The sequence below is a fragment of the Leptonychotes weddellii genome, chromosome 9 (assembly GCF_054177405.1).
Source record: "Leptonychotes weddellii isolate Sample4059 chromosome 9, ASM5417740v2, whole genome shotgun sequence".
In the NCBI taxonomy this organism is placed as follows: Eukaryota; Metazoa; Chordata; class Mammalia; order Carnivora; family Phocidae; genus Leptonychotes; species Leptonychotes weddellii.
Window position 1 is genome coordinate 30,131,777 of NC_138377.1, and position 22,410 is coordinate 30,154,186.

Below are 22,410 nucleotides of genomic sequence, written 5' to 3' on the forward strand. Positions count from 1 at the left end.
AGGAGAACCTGAAAAGTACGCTTTCTCGATATCTGTCGTTTTCGCTAAGTAACTTTCAAGGCGCAGGGAAGCGGTAATACTCTGAGTCCTTGTCCTTGAAGAATTAATCCTCTCTCGAAATTTCAGTCAACCATGAGGTGGCGCTGTGAATAAAGATGAAAAGTGGAAGAAGAGAAGGAGTGTACTCTTCTCTCCTGTTTTTTTTCCGCCCCGTGCGTGCAGAGCCTTGCGCAGCCTCCTGGGAGCTGGAGGGGGAGGGGCTAGGAGGAGAACCGGAAGTGAGGGGCGGTTCAGTGCCGGGTTCGAGGCCTTAACATCCGGGCATCGCCTCATTCTTGTCCTCCCCCCACCCTCCCCCCGGGCCAACAGGAAGCGGAAGTGAAGAATGCGTATATACGTAGCCCAGCGGCCACTTAGCAACGCGAGGAGGTCAGGTGACACAACCAGCTGACTCCCTTAGAGGAAGACCCTGTGGTTGGGGCAGTTGCAGCCTCGATTGCCCGGCCGGGGATCTGAGCCAAACTGTCATCGTCAGAATGTCGGGCAAAGACCGAATTGAAATCTTTCCCTCGCGCATGTGAGTAAAAGAACGGGTCTAGCAGCATTTCTAGGTTCTTGAACGCCTGTCCCGAGCAGCAGTCCCTGCATACCCTGGACCAGCAGCGAGGTTACTTGTTTGTTGGGATCTTGAGCTCTCCCCCGTCCCTTTTCGTGAGTCTGGGGCGATGCTCCCTGACGGCTCCCTCACACATTGCTCTGAGGGAACCATACTGGACAGAGCAATCCCAACCCGTAGGAACAGGCCACCCGGCCTGCTGGTTTTTACGGAGTACCGCTGACTTTATTCATCAATCGAGTCATTCATCCCGTATTCCCTTATTGAGCTGGGTAGTGGTTTTATAGAACTGTGAATCATCGCCAGTTTTGCCTAAGAGCTCACAGTTTAACGGAGAGATGGACCAGCTAGCGAGGTCTGATAAAATGCTTTGAGAGGGGAAGTTTACTATGGTGAGAAGCACACAGAGACGCTTCTAGGCCAAATAGGGGGTTGAATCGAATTGCCCTAGCGTGGACGTCAGATTTGATCTTGGATCCCCTTTCTCCTTTTCCAAGATCCCATGAAATGTTACGGTGGGAAAATACCCCTGAGTTTTCGAGGCAGTCCATTTGCTCCATCACCATTGCGCCTCATTCAGACAGACCTCGGTTAATACCACCCATCAGATTGTAAAGTGGATATTTGTTTACATATCTTTCCCACCGAAATGTGAGCTGTCTCCAGGAGGAGAGAGTGTCTTGAGAATTAATCCATAGAAGGTCTACAAAAAAAAAGCATAGCGTCTTAAGCGTTGGGCCAGTTTTTATTGTTGTTATTATTATTTTAAGATTTTATTAATCTGACAGAGAGAGAGGGAGAGAGCACAAGCAAGGGGAGCGGCAGGCAGAGGCAGAGGGAGAAGCAGGCTCCCTGCTGATCAGGGAGTCCGATGCGGGACTCAATCCCAGGACTCTGGGATCATGACCTGAACTGAAGGCAGGTGCTTAACGGATTGAGCCACCCAGGTACCTCTGTTTGGCCAGTTTTTAAAGGTTTTGTAGTTTTCTCAAATTTGCCTAAAAATGTGTGGAAAGTAAAGATTAGTTATTTGCCCTCTCCTCTTCTACTTCCTCTCTCTCTCTTTTTTTTTTTTTTTTCCCAGTGAGGAGTAGAAAATCAGGTTTGGCTTTGACATTTAGATATTTGATTGTGGTCCTATTTCTTTGGGGATGTTCTGGGTTTTTTTTCCTTCATCCTGACTTTTTTCTCAGAGAATCTGAGAATGCCTAAAATAAAAGAATTATTTTTCAAACCCCAGACTTACATTTCTGTCTCTTCCAGGTTGGCTGCAGCTCTTAATGAAATGAAAGGGTTTGGGGTTTTGTTTGCTTATTTTTTACCTTCACCTACTAATTTTTTAGCAGGTGTTTCTATTATGTGGGAAGCAAGTCAGTTGTGGAGAAAGGCACTGTCTGTAAAATAGATAAGGATTAAGGCTACCAGAACTCCCAGCACTTGACCCAGACTCTAACCAATGTCTGCACTGAAAGACCACCAAACTACCATGGCCTAAGGCTGTGTTCTTTGAATGACCCTGGCACCCATTAAAATGCCTGCCTGAGAAAGCCCAGTGCTTCCAGGAGAATTTATTGTTTGTTCTATCCAATACCTGATGATTAGGCCCCTTACCTCCCTTTCTTAGGGCATTCACTAAAAATGGCTTACAATTATGAATCCTTTCTTTTCCTTTTGAAATATATATATCTCTCCTACAACTTAGAATTGTCATTCTCAAGGATCAGAAAGCCATTTCTTTGAAATGTAGTTATTAGGAAGGATGGACGTCTCCCAGTCTCTGGGAGGATAGAATCCTAACTTCCATGATTGCCAGCTAGCAGACACAGCTGGCCAAGTGTCATTTTCAGTGACCAGCCCTTTGTAATTTTTTGCTTCTGTGACTCTTCTTGAGTCAGCTTTTGCTCCTCTCCCTATTCTTCCTTTAGAATGCCCAACCACTTCTGCACAAGTCAGAATGGAGCTCAGCCTTTTCTGCTACTGTCAGTGGTTACTGAACAAAATGTTTTCACCACTTTAATGTCTGGCTGTGTTTTTTTTTTTTTAAAGATTTTATTTATTTATTTGACAAAGACACAGCGAGAGAGGGAACACAAGCAAGGGGAGTGGGAGAGGGAGAAGCAGGCTTCCCGCTGAGCAGGGAGCTCGATGTGGGGCTCGATCCCAGGACCCTGGGATCATGACCTGAGCCGAAGGCAGACGCTTAACAACTGAGCCACCCAGGCGCCCCGTGGCTGTGTTTATTTTTGATAGTAGTCAGAATGTTAACATTTTTTTGTTTTTACTTTGAGACTAAGAAGTGAAAATGGACTTCTTTGGGCTTAGACAAGAAGACTAATAGGTTTGTAAATTGAAAATTGCTATTTGAGAGCACTCAGCTTGCTGATTGAGAGGAAAATAAGGTGCAGGAAGTTACTGCTTCTCTAAATATCTTCCCCACGGCTTAGCAGCAGGTATTTTGTCATGTAGTCAGATGTCTTTGATTCAGCTGAAAACAAAGTCATCGTTCTAGCTGAAGGTCGAACTTTTTTCCTAGTGCTGAGCAGCACTAAAACTTATAAAGGAGTCGGTTTTTTAAGAGCTAGAATAGAAAATACTTTAGTGACTTCTGTGTCAGTTCCACCTTACAGTGTTATTCTGTGAAGTGGGGCTGTCTCCCACTTAGGCAGCAGAGAGAACAAAACAAGTTTAGAGTGAAAGCAAAAGAAGCATGAAGGATTTGCAAACAGGAGTCTGTCAAATCCAGGTTCTATGACATACTGGCTGTAAGCCCTTAGGCAAGTCACTCTTCATGTCTCAAGAATTAAAATGTGTTTATTTCACAGAGGTGCCATTAGCTAGGAGGAAATTAAAATTAGCATGGTAAATTCAATTTTATCAACCAGCTCACCTTTTTTACTATATTGAATCTGCAATACTGGGATTTGACTTAAATTTGATCCAAGTCTTTGAGCCCAGATTCTGGTCATTAGTGTCAACAAGATAATATGCTAAATGTACACATTGGAGTGGATAGCTCCAGCTAAGGCTGGAAACTGAACCAGCTTCACTTGGTTAGACCTCCAATGAGGCCAGTCAGTGCAAATTCAACTAGTAATAGTAGTTTTCAAAGAGAAAACTGTTCATCTGATGCTATTTGTAGTAGGCAGTGTGGCATGTGGTTGGGATACAGTGGGCCTAGGTTTGAGTTTAGTTTGAGCCTTGGGCAAGGAACTGGAGTCAGAAATGTGTTTCAATCAGTTTTTTTTTTTTTTTCCTAGAGTGACTGGGAGAAAGTGTTTCATTTTTCTAAGTCTCATTTTCAAGATAATGTTCAAAGTTTATTCCAGCTATAGAATCGTCTCAGTAACCTTTCCCCTATGGTAAAAGATTTCAGTAAAATCTAAGAATTTACCCAAAGGTCCATTACTACATGCTATTTTGCAGTTGGTTATAACACCGGTCATATGAAATTATATCCCCTTATACAAATCACCTTAAGTATCTACATTATACAGTCTGTTGTTAAATCATATTTCCTACTTTTTTCTTATTAAATTTTATCTGGCATATGGTAGCAAGAACAGAAATGTCAGTTTCTGCTGTTATTTTCTTGACTTTGGTATTGGGGTTTCTGATGGGAAAAGATTGGAATAAGAGGTAAGAAGAGTTCTGTAGTTTGTCACTTTTCAGAAATATGTGTCATTGGTTCCTTGAGTCATTTACAAGTTAATAAAAGTATTGGTAGGATTTTGTCTGATGAAATGAAAATACTTTAATGCCACACTTTTAGTAGAAAAGTAATTATTGGTTGTGGTATATATTAGAGAAGGTCCAAAAGAGTATTATAAATACAGTAAAAAGTAAATCCATTTTTTCCACTCAGTCCTATTTCCCAAAGGAAACTGTTAGCAGTTTCTGTGAATCTTTTCTAGAAGTATTCTCTGTATCAATATAAGCATATTTATCCCTTACTTTGCATGAGTAAGAGAATATAATATAGATTATATTCTTCTTTTACCTTCCTCTTTTTTATGACTGCATATTGTTCCATTTTATGTGAACCATGATTTATGGAACATTTAGCTGGTTTCCACCCTTTTGCTATTACACACAAGGCTGGAGTACCCATCCTTAACCTTGTATATATTTTTGTGTACATGTGGAAGTAAATCTTTAGGATAAATTCCTCACAGTGGAATTGTTGGTCCTGAAGGTAAGTGCATTTCAAATTTTGATATTTATTAGTGGACAGATTTTTAAAAAATGCTTAATACACCTATAATGGAAACACAGACATTATCTTAACTTGCAAATCAAATAAATATTTTAGCTATGGTGGCATCATAAAGTAGGACTCCTGATAAATTTTATTATGATTTAATAAATAACTTTTCCCAGATATTGGTCAAAGAATTATTTCTGTTTTAAATAAATGAACTTCTTATTTATGGAACACTGAAAATGGAAATCTACAGTATTGAGAAACCAATTAATTATAACTGTCAGCACAGATGCTATATATTCTTATTCTCATGACATCAAAGAGTAAAGCATAATTTTAGTACTATATTGGGGGAAGTATTCTTATGTTTTTTAAACAGTGGGAATAAATATTTTTAATTTTGTTTATATAGGGCACAGACCATCATGAAGGCTCGATTAAAAGGAGCACAGACAGGTCGAAACCTCCTGAAGAAAAAATCTGATGCCTTAACTCTTCGATTTCGACAGATCCTAAAGAAGATAATAGAGGTAGAATGAACTGTGCTTAGAACAGTTATTTTAGAGATATTTAAGGAAAATCCAGCATGGCTATTGGCATTTTAATTTTAAGTTATTTTAATTAAATTTCTTTCTTTCAGAAGTAGAAATACCATTATGACTGTAACAAGTTTCAGATAATTTAATATAAAATATGGGCTCTTTACTCTTGCCTGCCAAGCCCCACTTGATCCGATCTGGCCCCTGCCTGCCACTCTGACCTCATTTGGAGCATTCTCCCTGCCATTTTCCTCCAGGACCTTTTCATTACCTTCATTAGCTGTTTCTTCTGCTTGAAATGTTCTTTCCCAGAACTTATGATGTACTCCTCTGATCATTCTGGTCTCTTCAGAGAAGCCATCCCTGATCACCCAATCTGAAGTGACCACTATATTTACCTCTGTCTTGTTTCCTTATTTTTTTTTAAAAGATTTATTTATTTGAGAGAGAGAGGGGAGAAAGAGAGCAGGAGCACGGGGAGGGGCAGAGGGAGAGGGTGGAGAGAGAGTCTTAAGCAGATTCCACACTTAGTGTAGAGCCAGACGCGGGGTTCGATCTCACAAAGGTGAGATCATGACCTGAGGTGAAACCAAGAGTCTGACGCTTAACTAGTTGCATCACTCAGGCACCCCACGTTTCCTTATTTTTGTCATAGCATGTACTACTGCATATTTTCTTGTTTGACTGGTTGCCCCCACTAGAGAGTGTTAGTTCTGTGAAAGCAGGGACTTAATCCTTTCAGCACTTATTTCCTGTGCCTAGAACAGTGCTGGCACATAGTATGTTTCAATTCAGTGCTTTTTAGGTAAATGGAATGTGAATATGGAAATATATTTTAAAAAATGAAGATTATTCCCCTCCCCCTCCCAACTACCTTTCTCATTTCCCAGAGTTCTCTGTGACACTTTGATTTATAGTCTTTCTGTCTGTCTTTCATCATGGATGTTTTTAGTAACATGCAGCTGTTATACATTATATAATTCAATTCCTGCCTATTCCCCCTGGCAGAGTATAGACCACTTTCTATATCGATACATAGATCTGCCTCTTTCTTTGTTTTTATTTTTATTTTTTTTAAAGATTTTATTTATTTATTTGAGAGAGAGAGAATGAGAGACAGAGAGCACGAGAGGGAAGAGGGCCAGAGGGAGAAACAGACTCCCCGCCGAGCAGGGAGCCCGACGCGGGACTCGATCCTGGGACTCCGGGATCATGACCTGAGCCGAAGGCAGTTGCTTAACCAACTGAGCCACCCAGGCGCCCCTCTTTATAACAGCTGCATGGAATGCCATCGAATGGATAATGGAATTTAACCATTTTTCTGTTGATGAATGCATAGTTTTACTATTTAGTGGGGGAGAGTACTCTTCAGTCCTTATGTGTATGTGTAAGAGTACTGACAACACTGACTCCATCTTTGGCCCTCCCTCTTGTTCATGGCTGCACTGTCACCTTCCTCGGGGCTGTGTGTTGTGGGCTCCATGGAGGTTAATGTTTGCCCTGACCAGAATGCGGGAAGGCTTTGTTCTGACCCTCCCTAGAGTGGCGCGCAGGAGGCGCCGTTTGAGCTAACTATCCCGTGACCGCTCCCCCAAGCCCCTCGCTCTATGAAAGCAGGGGGTTAGAAGGCCTGCCTGAGAGGAGAAGGGAGAGCCGCCGCCCAGCGGTTGCAGCATGGCTGGGCCTCCGTGTGTGCTTGGTGAAGTGCCAGGGAGGGGAGTCGGGAATAGGGCGGGAATCGGAGCAGACTGCAGACCAGAGAAGTGTTGGCTTTGGAAGGGGATGTGTGAGCCACACGTTCCTCCTCTCAGGATGCTGTGTCTGGAGGAACCCCAACAGCAGGAGGGACACTTGGGAATTACGGGCTTGGGAGGGTGGAGAGGGTGAGTGCCAGCCGCTGCACACTGAAGGGAGAACTGTGATGTCTCAGGAGAGTGGGGACCCAGAGGCCTGGGATCCCTGGGGTGATGACTCTGATGAGGAGGAGGTTGTCCTAGAGGAGGAACATGATATATAGACACGCCCTCTGATTCAAACAGAGCCCCAGGCTACCTGCTTGCCTGAGGATGAGGGAGAAAAAATTCCCGCTAGTCAGGGTATGACAGTGAGGGAATGAATATTCTGCCACTGACTCAGTGGAGCAGGTCAGCTGCTTTAGGCAGGGCGGCCAACAAGGGGTGGCAGCGTGGGCGTTGCCACAGTGGGATACCGGGAAGAGGGTATCCTCTTGGAGGTTTGGGATGTCAAAAATGGCCCCAGTCAGTGCTCATTCTGCCTTGCAACAAATATATGCCACAATCCTGGGACAGAATCTCAGGCACTTAGTTAACTTGATTGGATAAATGCTAGAATTAAGATAACTTGGCCTAAAAGGGGTATGTTCCTTGATCTCCAGGGAAGAATTACAAGAAATTCTGTGTGAACTGGGAATGAAACCTGCCATTTACACCTAGCATTTTAGAGATCTAGACAAAGAATTACTTTTCTCTTTTGAAGACCTTATATTACAGTCAGCCACGGGGGCATGGTGTGGGACTTAGTATCTGTCCTTGCCCCTATGGTTAATCGGTCCATTGCTACCATGGTGGCTGACGTAAGGGAAACCAAAAGAATCCGCCTTAAGGGACATAGGTTGAAAAACGGGAAAAACAAAGGATTCTCCCAGTGATAAAATTGCAGAAATGGGGCCCATCGAGGTCTCTCAAACAATTATGGCAAGATCTAATTTTATACAGGATCCTGAAAGAAAATTCAGACAACCCAATTTGGTCTTGCTAAGCATTATGGAAGGTAAATACCGACAAGATCCAAGGGCTGGGTTAATCGGTAAAGTTCATGGGCATCATCTGGTCAAGTAAGACAAGTGATGCCAGAGACAGTCATTAGTAAAATGCAAGCCTTCCCAATCCCTAAAATGGTAGAGGAATTACAGGCTTTTGGTTTATTGGGTTACTGGAGACTTTTTGTTCCCTATCTAGGAATAGAGTAGATATTAAGACTTTTTAAATGCCTTGGTTAGGAGGGTAAGCCGATGGGATTGGGGTGCAAACTGATAAGAGGCTATATATATATATTTTTAAAGATTTTATTTATTAGAGAGCATGAGAAGGGAGAAGAGGAGCAGAGGGAGAGGGAGAAGCAGACTCCCAGCTGAGCAGGAAGCCCGAGGTCATGGGGCTCCATCCCAGGACCCCAAGATCACAGCCTGAACCAAAGGCAGACACTTAACTAACTGAGGTGCTCCAATAAGAGGCTATCTTAAGGGCAAAAATGGCAGTAAAACAAGTGTGGACCTTGGGGGGTATTAATGCCAGGGTGAGTTGTGAATTAGATGTAAATTCGTATCTAGAAGGGCTTGGCTGGGGCTTGTGGGATCCTGTTAGGATTCTGGTCTCATTTATGGAAGGGAATAGAAACCAGGTGTAGTCTCATGGAAGAACAACTATTAGCTGTGTATCTTGCACTGCAACAGACAGAAGGAATGAGTGCTGATTTGCCTATGATGGCATGAATTAAGGACTTGTTCAGCAAACCTAAGTGTGCCTGTGCCCAGGGAAGCACCTTCTAGAAATAACATGCAAGGAGCGCTTGTAAATAACCAACCCACTATCTCATGAGCTATACTCATTAATAGGGCCGGTCACCTAAGTCGACCCAACCCAACTTCCAGGAGTCGCTGACATTGTGCCTCCCTTCCCCTAAGTAAAGGAAGGGAAAGCCTCGCCTCCGGTGGATGCATAGTATACTGATGGCAGTTGCAGGGGAAACCTGCCTATTTGGCATTCCTCTGCCATTCGGCTGGATTCTGATGTACTTTGGTTTGAAGAAAAAACTAAACAAAGTAGTCAGTGGGCAGAATTGAGAGTGGTATGGATTATGTTGACCTACGAGCCAGTGCACATTGATTTGGCTACTGCAGCTGGGCAGTGTTGTAAGGGTTGACAACATGGATGCTTTGATGGCACAGAGAAGGGTGGGGTATGTTATTTATTTATTTATTTAGTTTTAAAAGATTTTATTTATTTATTTGACAGAGACACAGTGAGAGAGGGAACACAAGCAGGGGAAGTGGGAGAGGGAGAAGCAGGCCTCCCGCGGAGCAGGGAGCCCGATGTGGGGCTTGATCCCAGGACCCTGAGATCATGACCTGAGCCGAAGGCAGACGCTTAACGACTGAGCCATCCAGGCGCCCCGGTTGGGGTATACTAAATAGAGCTCTGTGGGGAGTAGAGCCGTGGGAAGGTATTTGGGAAGTATGCCCTGAGCCTGATGCAGCTGTCCAAGTATGACCTGTGTCCCTGCTCACTCCCCATCCACACTACCAGGCAGTTATGAGGCAAACGCTCTAGGCCACGCACAAGTTCTCCTGGAGGAAATGCTGACTCTGTCTGATGTAGCAGAGTGGGTTCATCGTAAATCGGGACACCGACTGAGGTCCCAGGACTACTCGGCAAATAGTAAAAAGATTATGTTTGCCTTTAAAATATTTCAATCTACAGGGGCGCCTGGGTGGCTCAGTCGATTAAGCGTCTGCCTTCGGCTCAGGTCATGATCCCGGGGTCCTGGGATCGAGTTCTACGTCAGGCTCCCTGCTTGGTGGGAGCCTGCTTCTCCCTCTCCTCCCCACTTGAGCTCTCTGTCACTGTCTCTCTCTCTCAAATAAACAAAATCTTTAAAAGAAAATAAAATATTTCAGTCTACAAGCTGCTGACAAGGACTGCCTCCAGTACCGCCTCAGGTGATGGTCACCGTGCCATACCCTGGGGTGTATTGGGCGGACTACAAGCCTTGTTTCTTGCTGGCAGGTAGATAACATAGGCCCTTTGCCAGTGTTGGAAGGGCTCAGATGTGCACTGACCCACGTGTGGACACTTGCATAGGACTTGTATAAGCCTTTGCCTGTAAAAGCTAATCAGGCTGCAACCATAACAGGTTAACAGAACTGGAGAGCATGTACAAACCGACTCAGATAGTGAGCCAGGGACGTTTTACTGGTCATGATGTCCAAGAATGGGCAGAGGCCTGGGATACATTGTGGACTTCCCACCTGCCATACAGCTCACTGCTGCAGGTCTAACTGGAAGGATGAATGGACTACTAGGAAACACATTAAAGACTTTGTCACCAGGTGGCTCCCTCAAAGGATGGTCTCCAGTACTAACTGGCAATTCAACTTTTTAAGGCTGTGCCCATAGCAGGACAGACCTCTGCATATGAGCACCTAAGCAGCGACACTGCTCTTGGGTGCAGGTATTGTCGGGAGCTCTGAGGCCTATGGGCGGGGGAGGGACTGCTTCTGTGATTGCTACGAGACTTCCCATCTGGGAAGCCTCTAGTTCCTTGGAAATTGACTTGGAATGCCTCCTCCGGGTGGCTTGGTGTCCTAATCCCTTGGGGCCAAGGCCTCACATCCGGTATCCTTAACCCTTCATTATATATTGGTCAGGGCCCAGCACATGCAAAGAACTGCTTCTGAACCTCTGACTCTTGGTGTGGAGGTAGGGTTGTCAGTATGGTTGTGTATGTACAACGTAGATACATCCTCTGATGATCTTAAGGAGCAAAATAAATGGTTTCATCTCCCAGGGAAAATACCAAAGCCAGGGATGATATATATTACCTCATGGGGACGAAACCACTACCCTGTTGTTGCTAACTGAAGATTTGCCATATCTATTGCTTGTAAGACATTTCTTACAGCCCATAACCTTGCATTGTTAATGTTTCTGTTGTGTCTGGAAACATCTTATTAGAGGCCACGCTTACACCGAAGTTTACAGTCGCTCCAACTGCTGCGTCTGTGGAAAGGACCTCTTTACTGGGTTGTTGGGGAACCACAGTTCTAAGTATTCTCTCTGGTCTTAGAAGTATAATCATATTGCTGCTGTGGTACAGGGATGCACGTCACCTCCCAGTACCTGGCTGTATGGTCCTTGCGGAAGAATGGCGTGAGAAGATGATCCGGGCCGGAAGGATGTCGAGGGTAGAGTGTAGGAGTGCTGACAACACTGCCTCCCGTTTCAGCTCCTCCATCTTGTTCATGCCGCACAGGGACTCCGTGGGGCTGTGTGTTCCGGGCCCCATGGAGGTTAACGTTAGCCCTGATTGAAAGGTGGGAAGGGTTGTTCTCATCTTTCCTAAGTGGTGTACCAAGGGTGCTGCTGACGCAGCTAGTAGAGATGGCTGGCGCACAGAGGGTCCCACCACGTTACATAACTACCCTGTGACCTCCCCCCCATGCCCCCTCGCTCTATAAAAGTGGTTATGGTGCAGACTTGGCAGGGAACGGGGTGGGGAGAGCAGCTGTATAGCTGCCTGGGTGGTTTGTCTTCCCGATCCCTCCCTGTTGGTAGGTTACCTGGAGTAAAACTGTGTAAGTAGTATGGAGTGGCTTGTACTGTTTTTCCATCTCAGAGTGCCTTCTCCCTCTGGAGGATACTATACTGTTCCTCGTCCACCTTCTAACTGTGTGTGTGCTAGCATTTCTCTGGAAAGTCTTAGCATCTTCAGGATCTGTCATTTGCATTTTTTTAAAGGTTTTTAAAAAATTTAGTTGAGAGTGAGAGAGCGCATGAGTGGGAGTGGGGGGTTTGGGGCAGAGAAGCAGACTCCCCGCTGAGCAGAGAGCCTGATGTGGGACTCGAGCCCAGGACCCTGAGATCGTGACCTGAACCAAAGGCAGATGCTTAACCAAGTGAGCCACCCAGGTGCCCCTATTCATTTAAATTTTGATGGATAATTGCCACATTGTTCTCCAACTTGTAATACTAATTTACATTCCCACCAAATGATTAGTGAGAGGATCTATTCTTTCAGATTCTTCCTAATTGGGTGTCAATCTTTTTTATTTGTTGCCAATCTATTGAGCTAAAATGGTGTCTTTTATTTTTATTCATTTTTTTTAAAAAGATGTATTTATTTCCGAGAGAGAGTGAGCGAGTGAGCCAAGGGAGGGGTAAAGGGAGAGAGTGAGTCTCAAGCAGACTCCATGATGAGCACGGAGCTTGACGCAGGGCTCGATCTCATGACCCTGAAATCATGCCCTGAGCCAAAATCAAGAGTTGGACGCTCAACTGACTGAGCCACCCAGATGCCCCTAAAATTAGTATCTTTAATTTGTATTACTTTTGATTGTGGGGTTGAGCATCTTTTCATGTTTATGGGTAATTTGATTTTCTTGGTGAATTTCTTTCTTTTTGTAGGAGTTCTACAAATATTCTAGTTAGTGTGTAAAATACTAAAAATATTTCCCTCTGGCCTTTAACTTTTTTAAAAAAATACTTGGTCAAATCTGTTAGTCTTATTTTTTTTTTTTTAATGTGGCTTTTGGGTTATATATAGTGCTTAGGAAGGCCTAAAAAGATTAAGAAAATATTCTGTGTTTTATAGTTTTTTTTTTTTTTAAGTTTTATCTTTAAGAATTTCTGGAGTGTGTGATGTAAGGAGATAGGGACAAGCTCATTTTGTAAGTGGGTGGCCATTTGAATGGTCTCTTTATGTTACTAAATTTCCATAGAGACCTGCGGCTCTTTCTGAACTCTGTTACATTTCACTGACTTATTTGTCCCCATATTGGATATATTTCCTTATTTTTAATACTTGGCAATTCTGCCTACCTGCCCCAGCTTTTTTTCTTTCAAAAAGATTGTTGGATTTTTTCAAACATTAAATATTCCAGGTTTATATTAGAATCACTATGCCATTAAGATTTTCACTGCACTGCAGTGAATTTGAGAGATTAATTTGAGCACATTAGTATGGACCCATGCAGGAATAAGATAGGTCCTTTAGTAAAGATCATTTTCTATTTCTTAATGTCTTTATTCTGATGTTTTAATTATAAAATATATGGTGTTGCAACACTGTTAGTGACCATAACCAAAACTGTTCAAGCAAAATTGGATATCCATTTTTGTTATCAAGTCAATATTTTAGACACACACCTGGTATAAAATACTGGTTATTAAAGGAACATGATATTGATGTTTTTTTCCTTATACAAAACGAGTTGAATCAGCTGTTGGTTTATGCTTTTCCAGACTAAAATGTTGATGGGTGAAGTGATGAGAGAAGCTGCCTTTTCACTTGCTGAGGCCAAGTTCACAGCAGGGGATTTCAGGTAAGAAGAACTTAATGGGGTGTTTTAAAAAATCAAAGTGCTCTCATGTTCATAATTTCCCTTAAAAGTTACTGTTAATGATAAAACATCTAAGCACTGAAGACAAATGATAGGGTTATATGACCCTAACACCAGTGTCTTTATTATCATACACACGTGTCTGGTACAGAGTTGTAGGCACAGTATACTTAACATTCTGTAGTCTGTTTTCATTTAACATTGTGTCCTAAACATCTTATTTTCACACAGCTGTATAACCTTTCTCTAGATGTACATAATTTATTAACTGTTTCTCCTAATGGTGAACTTTTGGGTTGATTTTCAGAGTTTTAGAATATTAGAAAAGATGCCATGAACATTTTCATGCATATATATTTTTGTTTCTGTAGAATTATTTCCTTAGGATAAGTTTGAGAATGGAACTGGTTTAAAGGGCATGAATTCTAAGAGTTTTGTCATATCAAATATGCTTTATATACAAAGCATGTAAAATGGTTTAGTTTTTGCTTTACAGGGGGGTTTTGCCAGTCATGTTGTGTGATTCTCCCCAGATAAGCTTGTGTGGTAAACCAGGCAAACATTGTTATTTTCCCTTTTTTTTTTTTTAAAGATTTATTTATTTATTTGAGAGAGAGAGAGAGAGAGAGAGCGCACATGAGAGGGGGGAGGGTCAGAGGGAGAAGCAGACTCCCTGCCGAGCAGGGAGCCCGACGCGGGACTCGATCCAGGGACTCCAGGATCATGACCTGAGACGAAGGTAGTCGCTTAACCAACTGAGCCACCCAGGCGCCCCTGTTATTTTCCCTTTAAATTCAGTGCCTTCCTGAGGTCAGATGGCTATTTGGGGACAGAGGTGGAAACTGTTTTCAGGATTTTTTATTTTAGTTGTCTTTACCCAGTGATATGATGTCTCCATTCCTAGTTTGTGTTATTCAGGAGCATTAGCTGACAGGTCTTACAACCACAGGGGCTTAAGGCCTCTTGAAGAGATGGACTTTAATTTTTGCCAGTGTTCTAGCAGCAGGAGGGAATCAACAGTATGTAAGTGGTACGTGAATGCGTTTAGGGTGGTTATGGTGAAAACACTTTATGATAAGAACAGGTTGGGGAGTCAGACAAAACCAGATGGAAATTAGGTTCCGGGGTAAAGGAATTGAACACCTACTTAGCCAAATCTAGAAGGTTTGGACAGCAAACCTAGAAGGAAGGAGTTTTCTCTAAAAAAAAAGTTTTTTTTTTAAAAGATTTTATTTACTTATTTGACAGCGAGAGACAGCGAGAGAGGGAGAAGCAGGCCTCCCGCAGAGCAGGGAGCCCGATGCGGGGCTTGATCCCAGGACCCTGGGACCATGACCTGAGCCGAAGGCAGACGCTTAACGACTGAGCCACCCAGGCGCCCCAGGAGTTTTCTCTAAATTACATTGGCTGAATAAAAATCCTTAAAGTCACATCTGTGGCACCACATGCCTGACTGAAAACTCAAGCAGTCTGTGTACTTTAAAATCATTCGTTTTCCTACGGTTCATTCTTTGCTCTCTGAGACCTTCCTCTGGCAGCAGTGATTTTCCTTTTTCTGGAAAGACAATTATCAAAACATACTTGAGCTATCTCACCCTTGTTGAAATTACCTGATGGGTCCCTGTAGTTTTATTTCTCACTCTAAAATCTCAACTAAATCAAGGCCTTTTCTTTTTCTGCAGCACCACAGTTATCCAAAATGTAAATAAAGCCCAAGTGAAGATCCGAGCTAAGAAAGATAATGTAGCAGGTAACTTTTCAACCCTTCAGAATCCTTAGGAAGAAAAGATGACCTTTAAAAATTAACCTGTTTATACGGCAAGATCTTCATGTCCTAATTAATCTCTTCTACTTAGAACAAATTGATTTGCTTTACATGTTAAAATCTTTGTAACTGGTGGTTGCCAGAGGATGGGGGTGGGGGAAATGGGGATAAAGTTACAGTTATACATGAAGAATACTTTATAGAGATTGGCTGTACAATGTAGTGCCTATAGTTAACAATGCAGTGTTGTGTATTTAAAAACTTAGGGTAGATCTTGTGTTGAGTATTAACGTACACACAAGAAAAGGGACACAAATCTTTGGAGGTGATAATGTTTATTACCTTGATGGTATCATGGGTGTATGCATATATCTAAATTCATCAAAATGTATACATTAAGTATGTGCAATTTTTTTTTTTTTTTGCATTTTACATATACCTCAAAGCTGAATGGAAAATAATTGTAGCAGCTTGATCTCTTATTACTCAGGATAATTTGATTATTAAATAGGAATGGACACTTAAGGTACCAGCTTCCTAAATTCATTCATTGAAACCAGTTAAATTCCAGACAGTCTCTTGACTTTGGAGTATTTGCTGAAAAAGAAACACAGGGAACAAGGGTGATCAAGAAACAGTACTTCATGGACATGCTTGTGAATCCACATGTTTGTGTTTAACAGGTGTTACTTTGCCAGTGTTTGAACATTACCATGAAGGAACTGACAGTAAGTGTGACACTTTGGTACTGTATGTTTCTGCGTTCTCCAGATTCCTCTTTAAATGAACCTTTTCCTGGAAAATTGGTGCTGCATGGACTTTCTTAGAGTTTAGTGGTTCCAGTGTTAGCATCCTTCTTATACGGTACAGTTGGGACAAGAGTTAATCAGTTAATAAAAACATTATAATGTCTTAAAATATTTTATTTCAACCTAGAAATACATAAACAGTCATTTGCCATTAAAAAAATGTGCAAGCCCATGGCCTTTGAGTATGAATCCACTAATTAGACTTCTGTGTTGTCTTTCTGCATAAACTACACCCATAATGCATTGTTTATAATTTCCAGTTTGAGCTTCTATAAAGTAAAATAAGGTCTTAGACTCTGTGATGCAATCTGAATGCTAAATCTTCCTAGATTTTATAGCTCATTCTCAATTTTTTACAATTGTCTTAGCATTTCCTAATTTGATAGCATTTGGGTAGTAACACATCTTTATGGAGTCTTTCCAAAGTAATCAACTTTTTTTCATAGAAACAATAGTTTTTGGCACTCGTCTTCCACTGGTTCACAGAGAGTGTTTACTGTAGCTCAGATGAAGAAGGGGAGCAAGCTAGGGAGCCCCCTCTAGGGAACGGTACTGTACTGTGGGTGTCAGGCTGTGTCACACCCAAGGCAGTGGGGCCCAATGGTTAAAAGCTTCTCCTATAGTTATATTTAGAATAGTTTCCTTGGGAAGAAAAACATGATCACTGTTACTCTTAACTGTAGAGAACAAACTGATGGTTATGGGGGGGGGGGGGCAGGGTTGAAATAGGCGATAGGGATTGAGGAGCGTGCTTGTGAGAGCACCAGGTATTGCGTGGAAGTGTTAAATCACTATTCCGAACACCTAAAACTAATATTACACTGTATTTTAGCTGGACTTTCAATAAAAACTAAAAAAACCCAAATGCTTAAAACCTCACATCGGAAAAACCAAACATACTGACTGTGCAGCCTAGCCTGGTGTCAGTGAATTCGTTTCTCCTTGTTTGGTATTAGTCTGACTTCTTTTGGGGAAATTTGTGGGGAAGATTATTTACCCGGTAATGACAGATGTTGCCTGACTGGTTCTTTCAGGTTATGAACTGACTGGGTTAGCCCGAGGTGGCGAGCAGTTGGCGAAATTAAAGAGGAACTACGCCAAAGCAGTGGAGTTACTGGTGGAACTAGCTTCGCTTCAGGTAAGCGCAGCAGCCGGAGAGCCCCTGCCGCGCGTGGGTACCTGAGGGTCCTTTCTCTGAGAGGGTCCCGCGCTTAGGGCTTTAGGCTGTTCCCAGGATTTTATGGGACACAAACCAGAGACATTGTGATTTCTGAAATGGTGGTTTCCGCACCAGCGTCCCTACTGATGACTAACGAAACGTGTGCATCGGTGGACTTGCACTCTTTGGTAGGTGAGAACGGCAGCAGTCAATACCAGATTTAACTGCAAATATAACAGTTTATGCATTAAAGCTATTTTTTCCCCTTTGTGGCCAGTTCATATATATAATATGTCATCGTGCCTGATTCTCTCCCCTTGCCATTTTTATAACTTTAGGCGAATCTGAAGTAAACTCATTATAATAGCCTGGAAATAGTGTTCTATGGAAATTGTTGAAATGTAGCCTTGGTTTCCAAATGTTCTCTATAAGTGCAGTCTGCTTAAAGCCAGAAAGGACACGATTAGGAAAACTTCATGCTTAAATTATTAATTTGTCCTCTTATTTTAGACTTCCTTTGTTACTTTGGATGAAGCCATTAAGATAACCAACAGGCGTGTCAATGCCATTGAACACGGTGAGTGTGTGCTGTTGTGAGGCTCTTTGTTCGTCCACTTGTCCACAGCTCCACGTTTGCATGGGATCCAGGCACCGACCGCAAGGGGAGTAAGACCTTGCCCCATCCCCAGTGGGCAGGGCAGCGTGGGTCAGCCGCACAGGAAGGGGTTAGTAGTAAGTGCTTTAAAAGAGTTGTGTAACCCCCCCCCAAGTCCATATACATAAGGGAATGGTTAAGTTAAAAATTCTGAAGTGTTTAATTCATTTCTGGTCATGAATAAAGGACAAAACTATTTTTTTTTTTTTTAAAGATTTTATTTATTTTGACAGAGAGCGACACAGCGAGAGAGGGAACACAAGCAGGGGGTGTGGGAGAGGGAGAAGCAGGCTTCCCGCGGAGCAGGGAGCCCGATGCGGGGCTCGATCCCAGGACCCTGGGATCATGACCTGAGCCGAAGGCAGACGCTTAACGACTGAGCCACCCAGGCGCCCCACAAAACTAATTTTTAAAAGCCCTAGTGTTTTCTTTAGTTCTTTCCAGTGATTCAGTGATCTTTTTGAACACATTAAATATTTAACTTTAAATCCCTTTCCTGTAGGCTTTATGTCCTGCTCTTCTCCTTGATTCCTAAACATTTTCCCATTTGATGCATTTATTTTCCATCTCTTATTATTCCGTAACTGTGCTTAGTGTTGGCACGATACTTTCCGTTAAAGAAACTCTATTTTCATTAAAGAAATACTCAATTTTAAGGTAAGAAAGGAACAGATTTTGAACAGCAAAGAAGTTATTTTGCACTCTCAGTGTTAAAGAGGAAGTTACCTCATTTTTAAAAACTCAACACACACTACCTGACCAGTTGCTAGTGCCAGACCTTGTAAGTGGAACTGCAAGCAAAACAGAGTGGGTAAGGTGATATTTCCAGCACTCAACGAGTTCACATTTTATTTAATTTCTTTCTTTTTAAAGATTTTATTTATTTGACAGAGAGCGAGCGAGAGAGAGAGAGCACAAGCAGGGGGACTGGGAGAGGGAGAAGCAGGTTCCCTGCTGAGCAGGAAGCCCGATGTGGGGCTCGATCCCAGGACCCTGGGATCATGACTGAGCTGAAGGCAGACGCTTAACGACTGAGCCACCCAGGCGACCCCTACGAGTTCACATTTTAGAAGCAGATAGGCAAATTCTCTGTAAAGCAGCACCTTATGACTAACCTAAAACTCAACTTAGTGCATGCTCTCTGCTTGATCTGCTTTTTAACAGGGATTGTGATTATATTTAAAATAACATCTGTGGTTCAGTGTTGTATATTCATATAAATTCAGTATGTTCAGTGTTATGTGTATTGTGGTCCATAGAATTGTGTTGTATATATTGTGTATATTATCTGTCCATAGAAAGGACACTAGAAGGGCATATACCGAAATATTTACAGTAGTTATTTTAGGGTAGTTGGATTATACTTACTTTTATTTTTTGTTTTTGTTTCCTAAGGTTTCTGCATTAAATGTAGATTAATTTTACAATTAGAAAATGTTACACAAATGAACACTGGCAATTTGAAAAAAGGTCTGAAGTTCTCATATGTGTATTTTTTTAAACCCTAGTCATCATTCCCCGGATTGAACGTACCCTTGCTTATATCATCACAGAGCTGGATGAGAGAGAGCGAGAAGAGTTCTATAGGTTTGTTGGAATTGGCAATTATTGATCCTTTTTTGTTTTTCCTATTCCAAAGGCTCAGTTTGCTGAGAGACTGTTGGCTTACGTTCTTTAGAATTAGCACAGCCTTCATTTTTTTTTTTTTTTTTAAAGATTCCATCTATTTGACAGAGAGAGAGACACAGCGAGAGAGGGAACACAAGCAGGGGGAGGGGGAGAGGGAAAAGCAGGCTTCCCGGTGAGCAGGGAGCCCGATGCGGGGCTCCTGGGATCATGACCTGAGCCGAAGGCAGACGCTTAACGACTGAGCCACCCAGGCGCCCCGCCTTCATTTTATTCTGATAAATGAGAAGCAAGACGTAATATGGGCGAAGGCTCTGGAGACCAATCTATGCCAAGTTTTGCATATATTTAAAATATGGCATCTCCAAAAAGTTAGCCCCTTAGGAGAAACTATTCATAGACTTGATGATTCTTTAAAATGAAATAATAATTTAGATCAGGTGTCTGCCTCATAAAAAGAAACTGGAATTAATCAACAACTATGTATTGCATGGTGAACATGTTCCAGGAGAAAGTATAAAGTACTTGGGGGCATTATGTAATAATATAAATCATACCACTCGAGAATTAGCACAGTACTCAGAGAAGTGAGGCATGTACATGAATTGGTTATGAACAATTGGAGCTGGTAGGGACAACAGATACTAAAAAGGTAGTATACAGAGGTCAGTGTGTCAGGTTCAGAGATGGTGGGAGACAGGTGAAGGCCTGTGTTCAGGGAAGACGTGGCCATCTGTGATTTATAATCTTAATTATAAAAGGTTATTGTGTTTCTGTCCTTCAGTGACATTCAGGATTGTGGTGATCCAAACTGATTCAAAATTTTAATAAATGTCTGATGCTTAAAAGGTGTTCCATTATCAAGGGATGGATTTCAAGGTTTGAGTCTGGGATAGGAACTTTTTTAAAAAAATTTACTGCTAAGAGTATCAGTCACATTCTTATGCTCAGATTGGCACATGGGATTGTCTTCTAAAAAGAGCTTTCTCTGCAGACATGTAGGACGTGGATAGTCTCCCTTCCCCCCACCCCTTCAAAGTCCATTATCAGCTTAAAATGTGTATATCCTACCTCAAATCTTTATTTTAAAAATGGATTATATAGATCACTGAAATTGAAATAAAAGTAAAATTTTGTTCTAGTTTGTAGGTGTTTATGATCCTTGTTACAAAACTAGCAGAGGTCAGATATACTTAGAACTGAAACAGTGTTCAGAAAATTCCCTCCTTTTGTTTTACAGATTAAAGAAAATACAGGAGAAGAAAAAGATTCTTAAGGAAAAATCTGAGAAGGACTTGGAGCAACGGAGGGCAGCTGGTGAGGTGATGGAGCCTGCTAATCTTTTGGCTGAAGAGAAGGATGAGGATCTTCTGTTTGAATAATCTTTCCCGCTCTGGTTCTTTCATAAGCTCTAACATGGCACCATTTTAATTCACGGTGTATAGGTTTGGTATGTGTGGCTATTTATTTTTTGGCCTAAGAATTTCACTGGTGGTAAAATTTCCCTGGATGTTGGTTATGGGACTACCTTTGCACAATCCTAATTCAACAACCATTTATCACATGAGATTTGTAGCCCCTACCCAGGAACCTGTAGAATTTATTCAGCAGAAGCAGTACCCTGCTCCTTGTACATTTGTTCAAGTGATCTGCTTACCAAGCATATTAGGAAATCCCCCTTAGGAAGCAGCAGTGGCCTCAGGCCAGCTATGGCTGTGGCCGCCTGTGTTCCCACCTACACCGACACCGTGGCACTGCTGTCTGAGATCGCTGCGGCCATCCTTGGGACCCTGGTACTTCTCTCCAGCTTTATGAAACCTTCACTGTTTGCCTTGCATGACAGGTCTCTGTCCTGTCTGTCATGAGAGTTCTGCCAATTTTAATGTGATTATGGTATAAACAGTAAAATGATTTAAAAGTGAATTGTTCCTTTTTTTTTTTTAATTTACTATCAGTCACGTTCTTATCCTCAGATTGGCACATGGGTTAGAGCTTCCTCTGCAGACATGGAGGACATGGAGAGTCTCCTCCTTCCCCCTGCCCCTTCATAGTACGTGTTTTCCTGATAAGCTTACTGGGATGATTGCTGAATTTTGGGGTATTCATAAACATGCCAGTGAGTTAAGAGGGGTTATTAATACTTTCTTTCCTAATCTAAGAAAAAATAATTCTCATCTGAGAGTAAGTAATAAGGTAACTTTTTATAAGCAGTAACACTTGCTGTTTTCCATTAAATAGGAAGATGAGGCATTTGAGTGGCCATATCAGGAGCTGACTGAGGTTTTTTCGTGCTGTTTGATTTGGTGAGCCATCCATGTTTACTCAGGCTTTCTTGTACCCAGTCCTGGGCATTTCTGAGGTGACTGCCTATGGAACAGTTTTGGGTAAAATTGTTAACACTTGGCTTATGAGTATTGTATTTAAGTCAATTGATATCGTAAGCATAGGCTTTTTAAAGTACCAAGTAATTTTGTGAACATTTAATACCTACTGCAGAATAATCTTAGTTATGTGCCAGGCCCTGCTTCAAGTGTTTTATTTATATTATCACAACAACCATAAGATATACATGTTATTTTAATCCCACATTTCACAGAAGAAAACTTTAAGGCCCAAGGAGCTGGAGTAATTGGTCCTAGGTCAAAAAGCTAGAAAGTGGTGAATCTGGGATTTAAATCCAGGCAGTCTACCTTCAGTGTTTTTATACCCTTCTAACCTTTCTTGCCTCCCCTATATTTAAAACTTTGGGTAAAGGTAAGATCTAAGGCCTGTCCTGGAGGAGCTGAGTTTTGGCAAACCCTGTTTTGAATCGGAGGTTTTATTCTGTAAGTAACTTCAGTAGTGATTGGAAAACCAACAGGTGAGTTCCTAAGCAGTTCAATGTTACCTATTCTCAAGGCTTA

The 22,410-nt window shown here is 42.1% G+C and overlaps 1 protein-coding gene across 1 annotated transcript; it reads left to right on the plus strand.

The window, feature by feature from the left end:
* Window positions 1–396: 396 nt before the first annotated feature.
* On the plus strand, window positions 397–21,430 carry ATP6V1D (ATPase H+ transporting V1 subunit D). The gene is made up of 9 exons (XM_081829435.1): window positions 397–577; window positions 5,230–5,347; window positions 13,396–13,475; window positions 15,176–15,243; window positions 15,942–15,986; window positions 17,102–17,205; window positions 17,737–17,803; window positions 19,390–19,468; window positions 20,748–21,430. The coding sequence occupies exons 1-9, from the start codon at window positions 537–539 to the stop codon at window positions 20,887–20,889; spliced, it is 744 nt and encodes a 247-aa protein (XP_081685561.1). The 5' UTR covers window positions 397–536; the 3' UTR covers window positions 20,890–21,430.
* Window positions 21,431–22,410: the final 980 nt, after the last annotated feature.

Coding starts and splice junctions, on each gene's coding strand:
- ATP6V1D (XM_081829435.1), top strand. CDS start 537: ATGTCGGGCAAAGACCGAATTGAAATCTTTCCCTCGCGCAT. Junction 578..5,229: donor GAAATCTTTCCCTCGCGCAT/GTGAGTAAAAGA, acceptor TTGTTTATATAG/GGCACAGACCATCATGAAGG. Junction 19,469..20,747: donor GAGCGAGAAGAGTTCTATAG/GTTTGTTGGAAT, acceptor TTTGTTTTACAG/ATTAAAGAAAATACAGGAGA.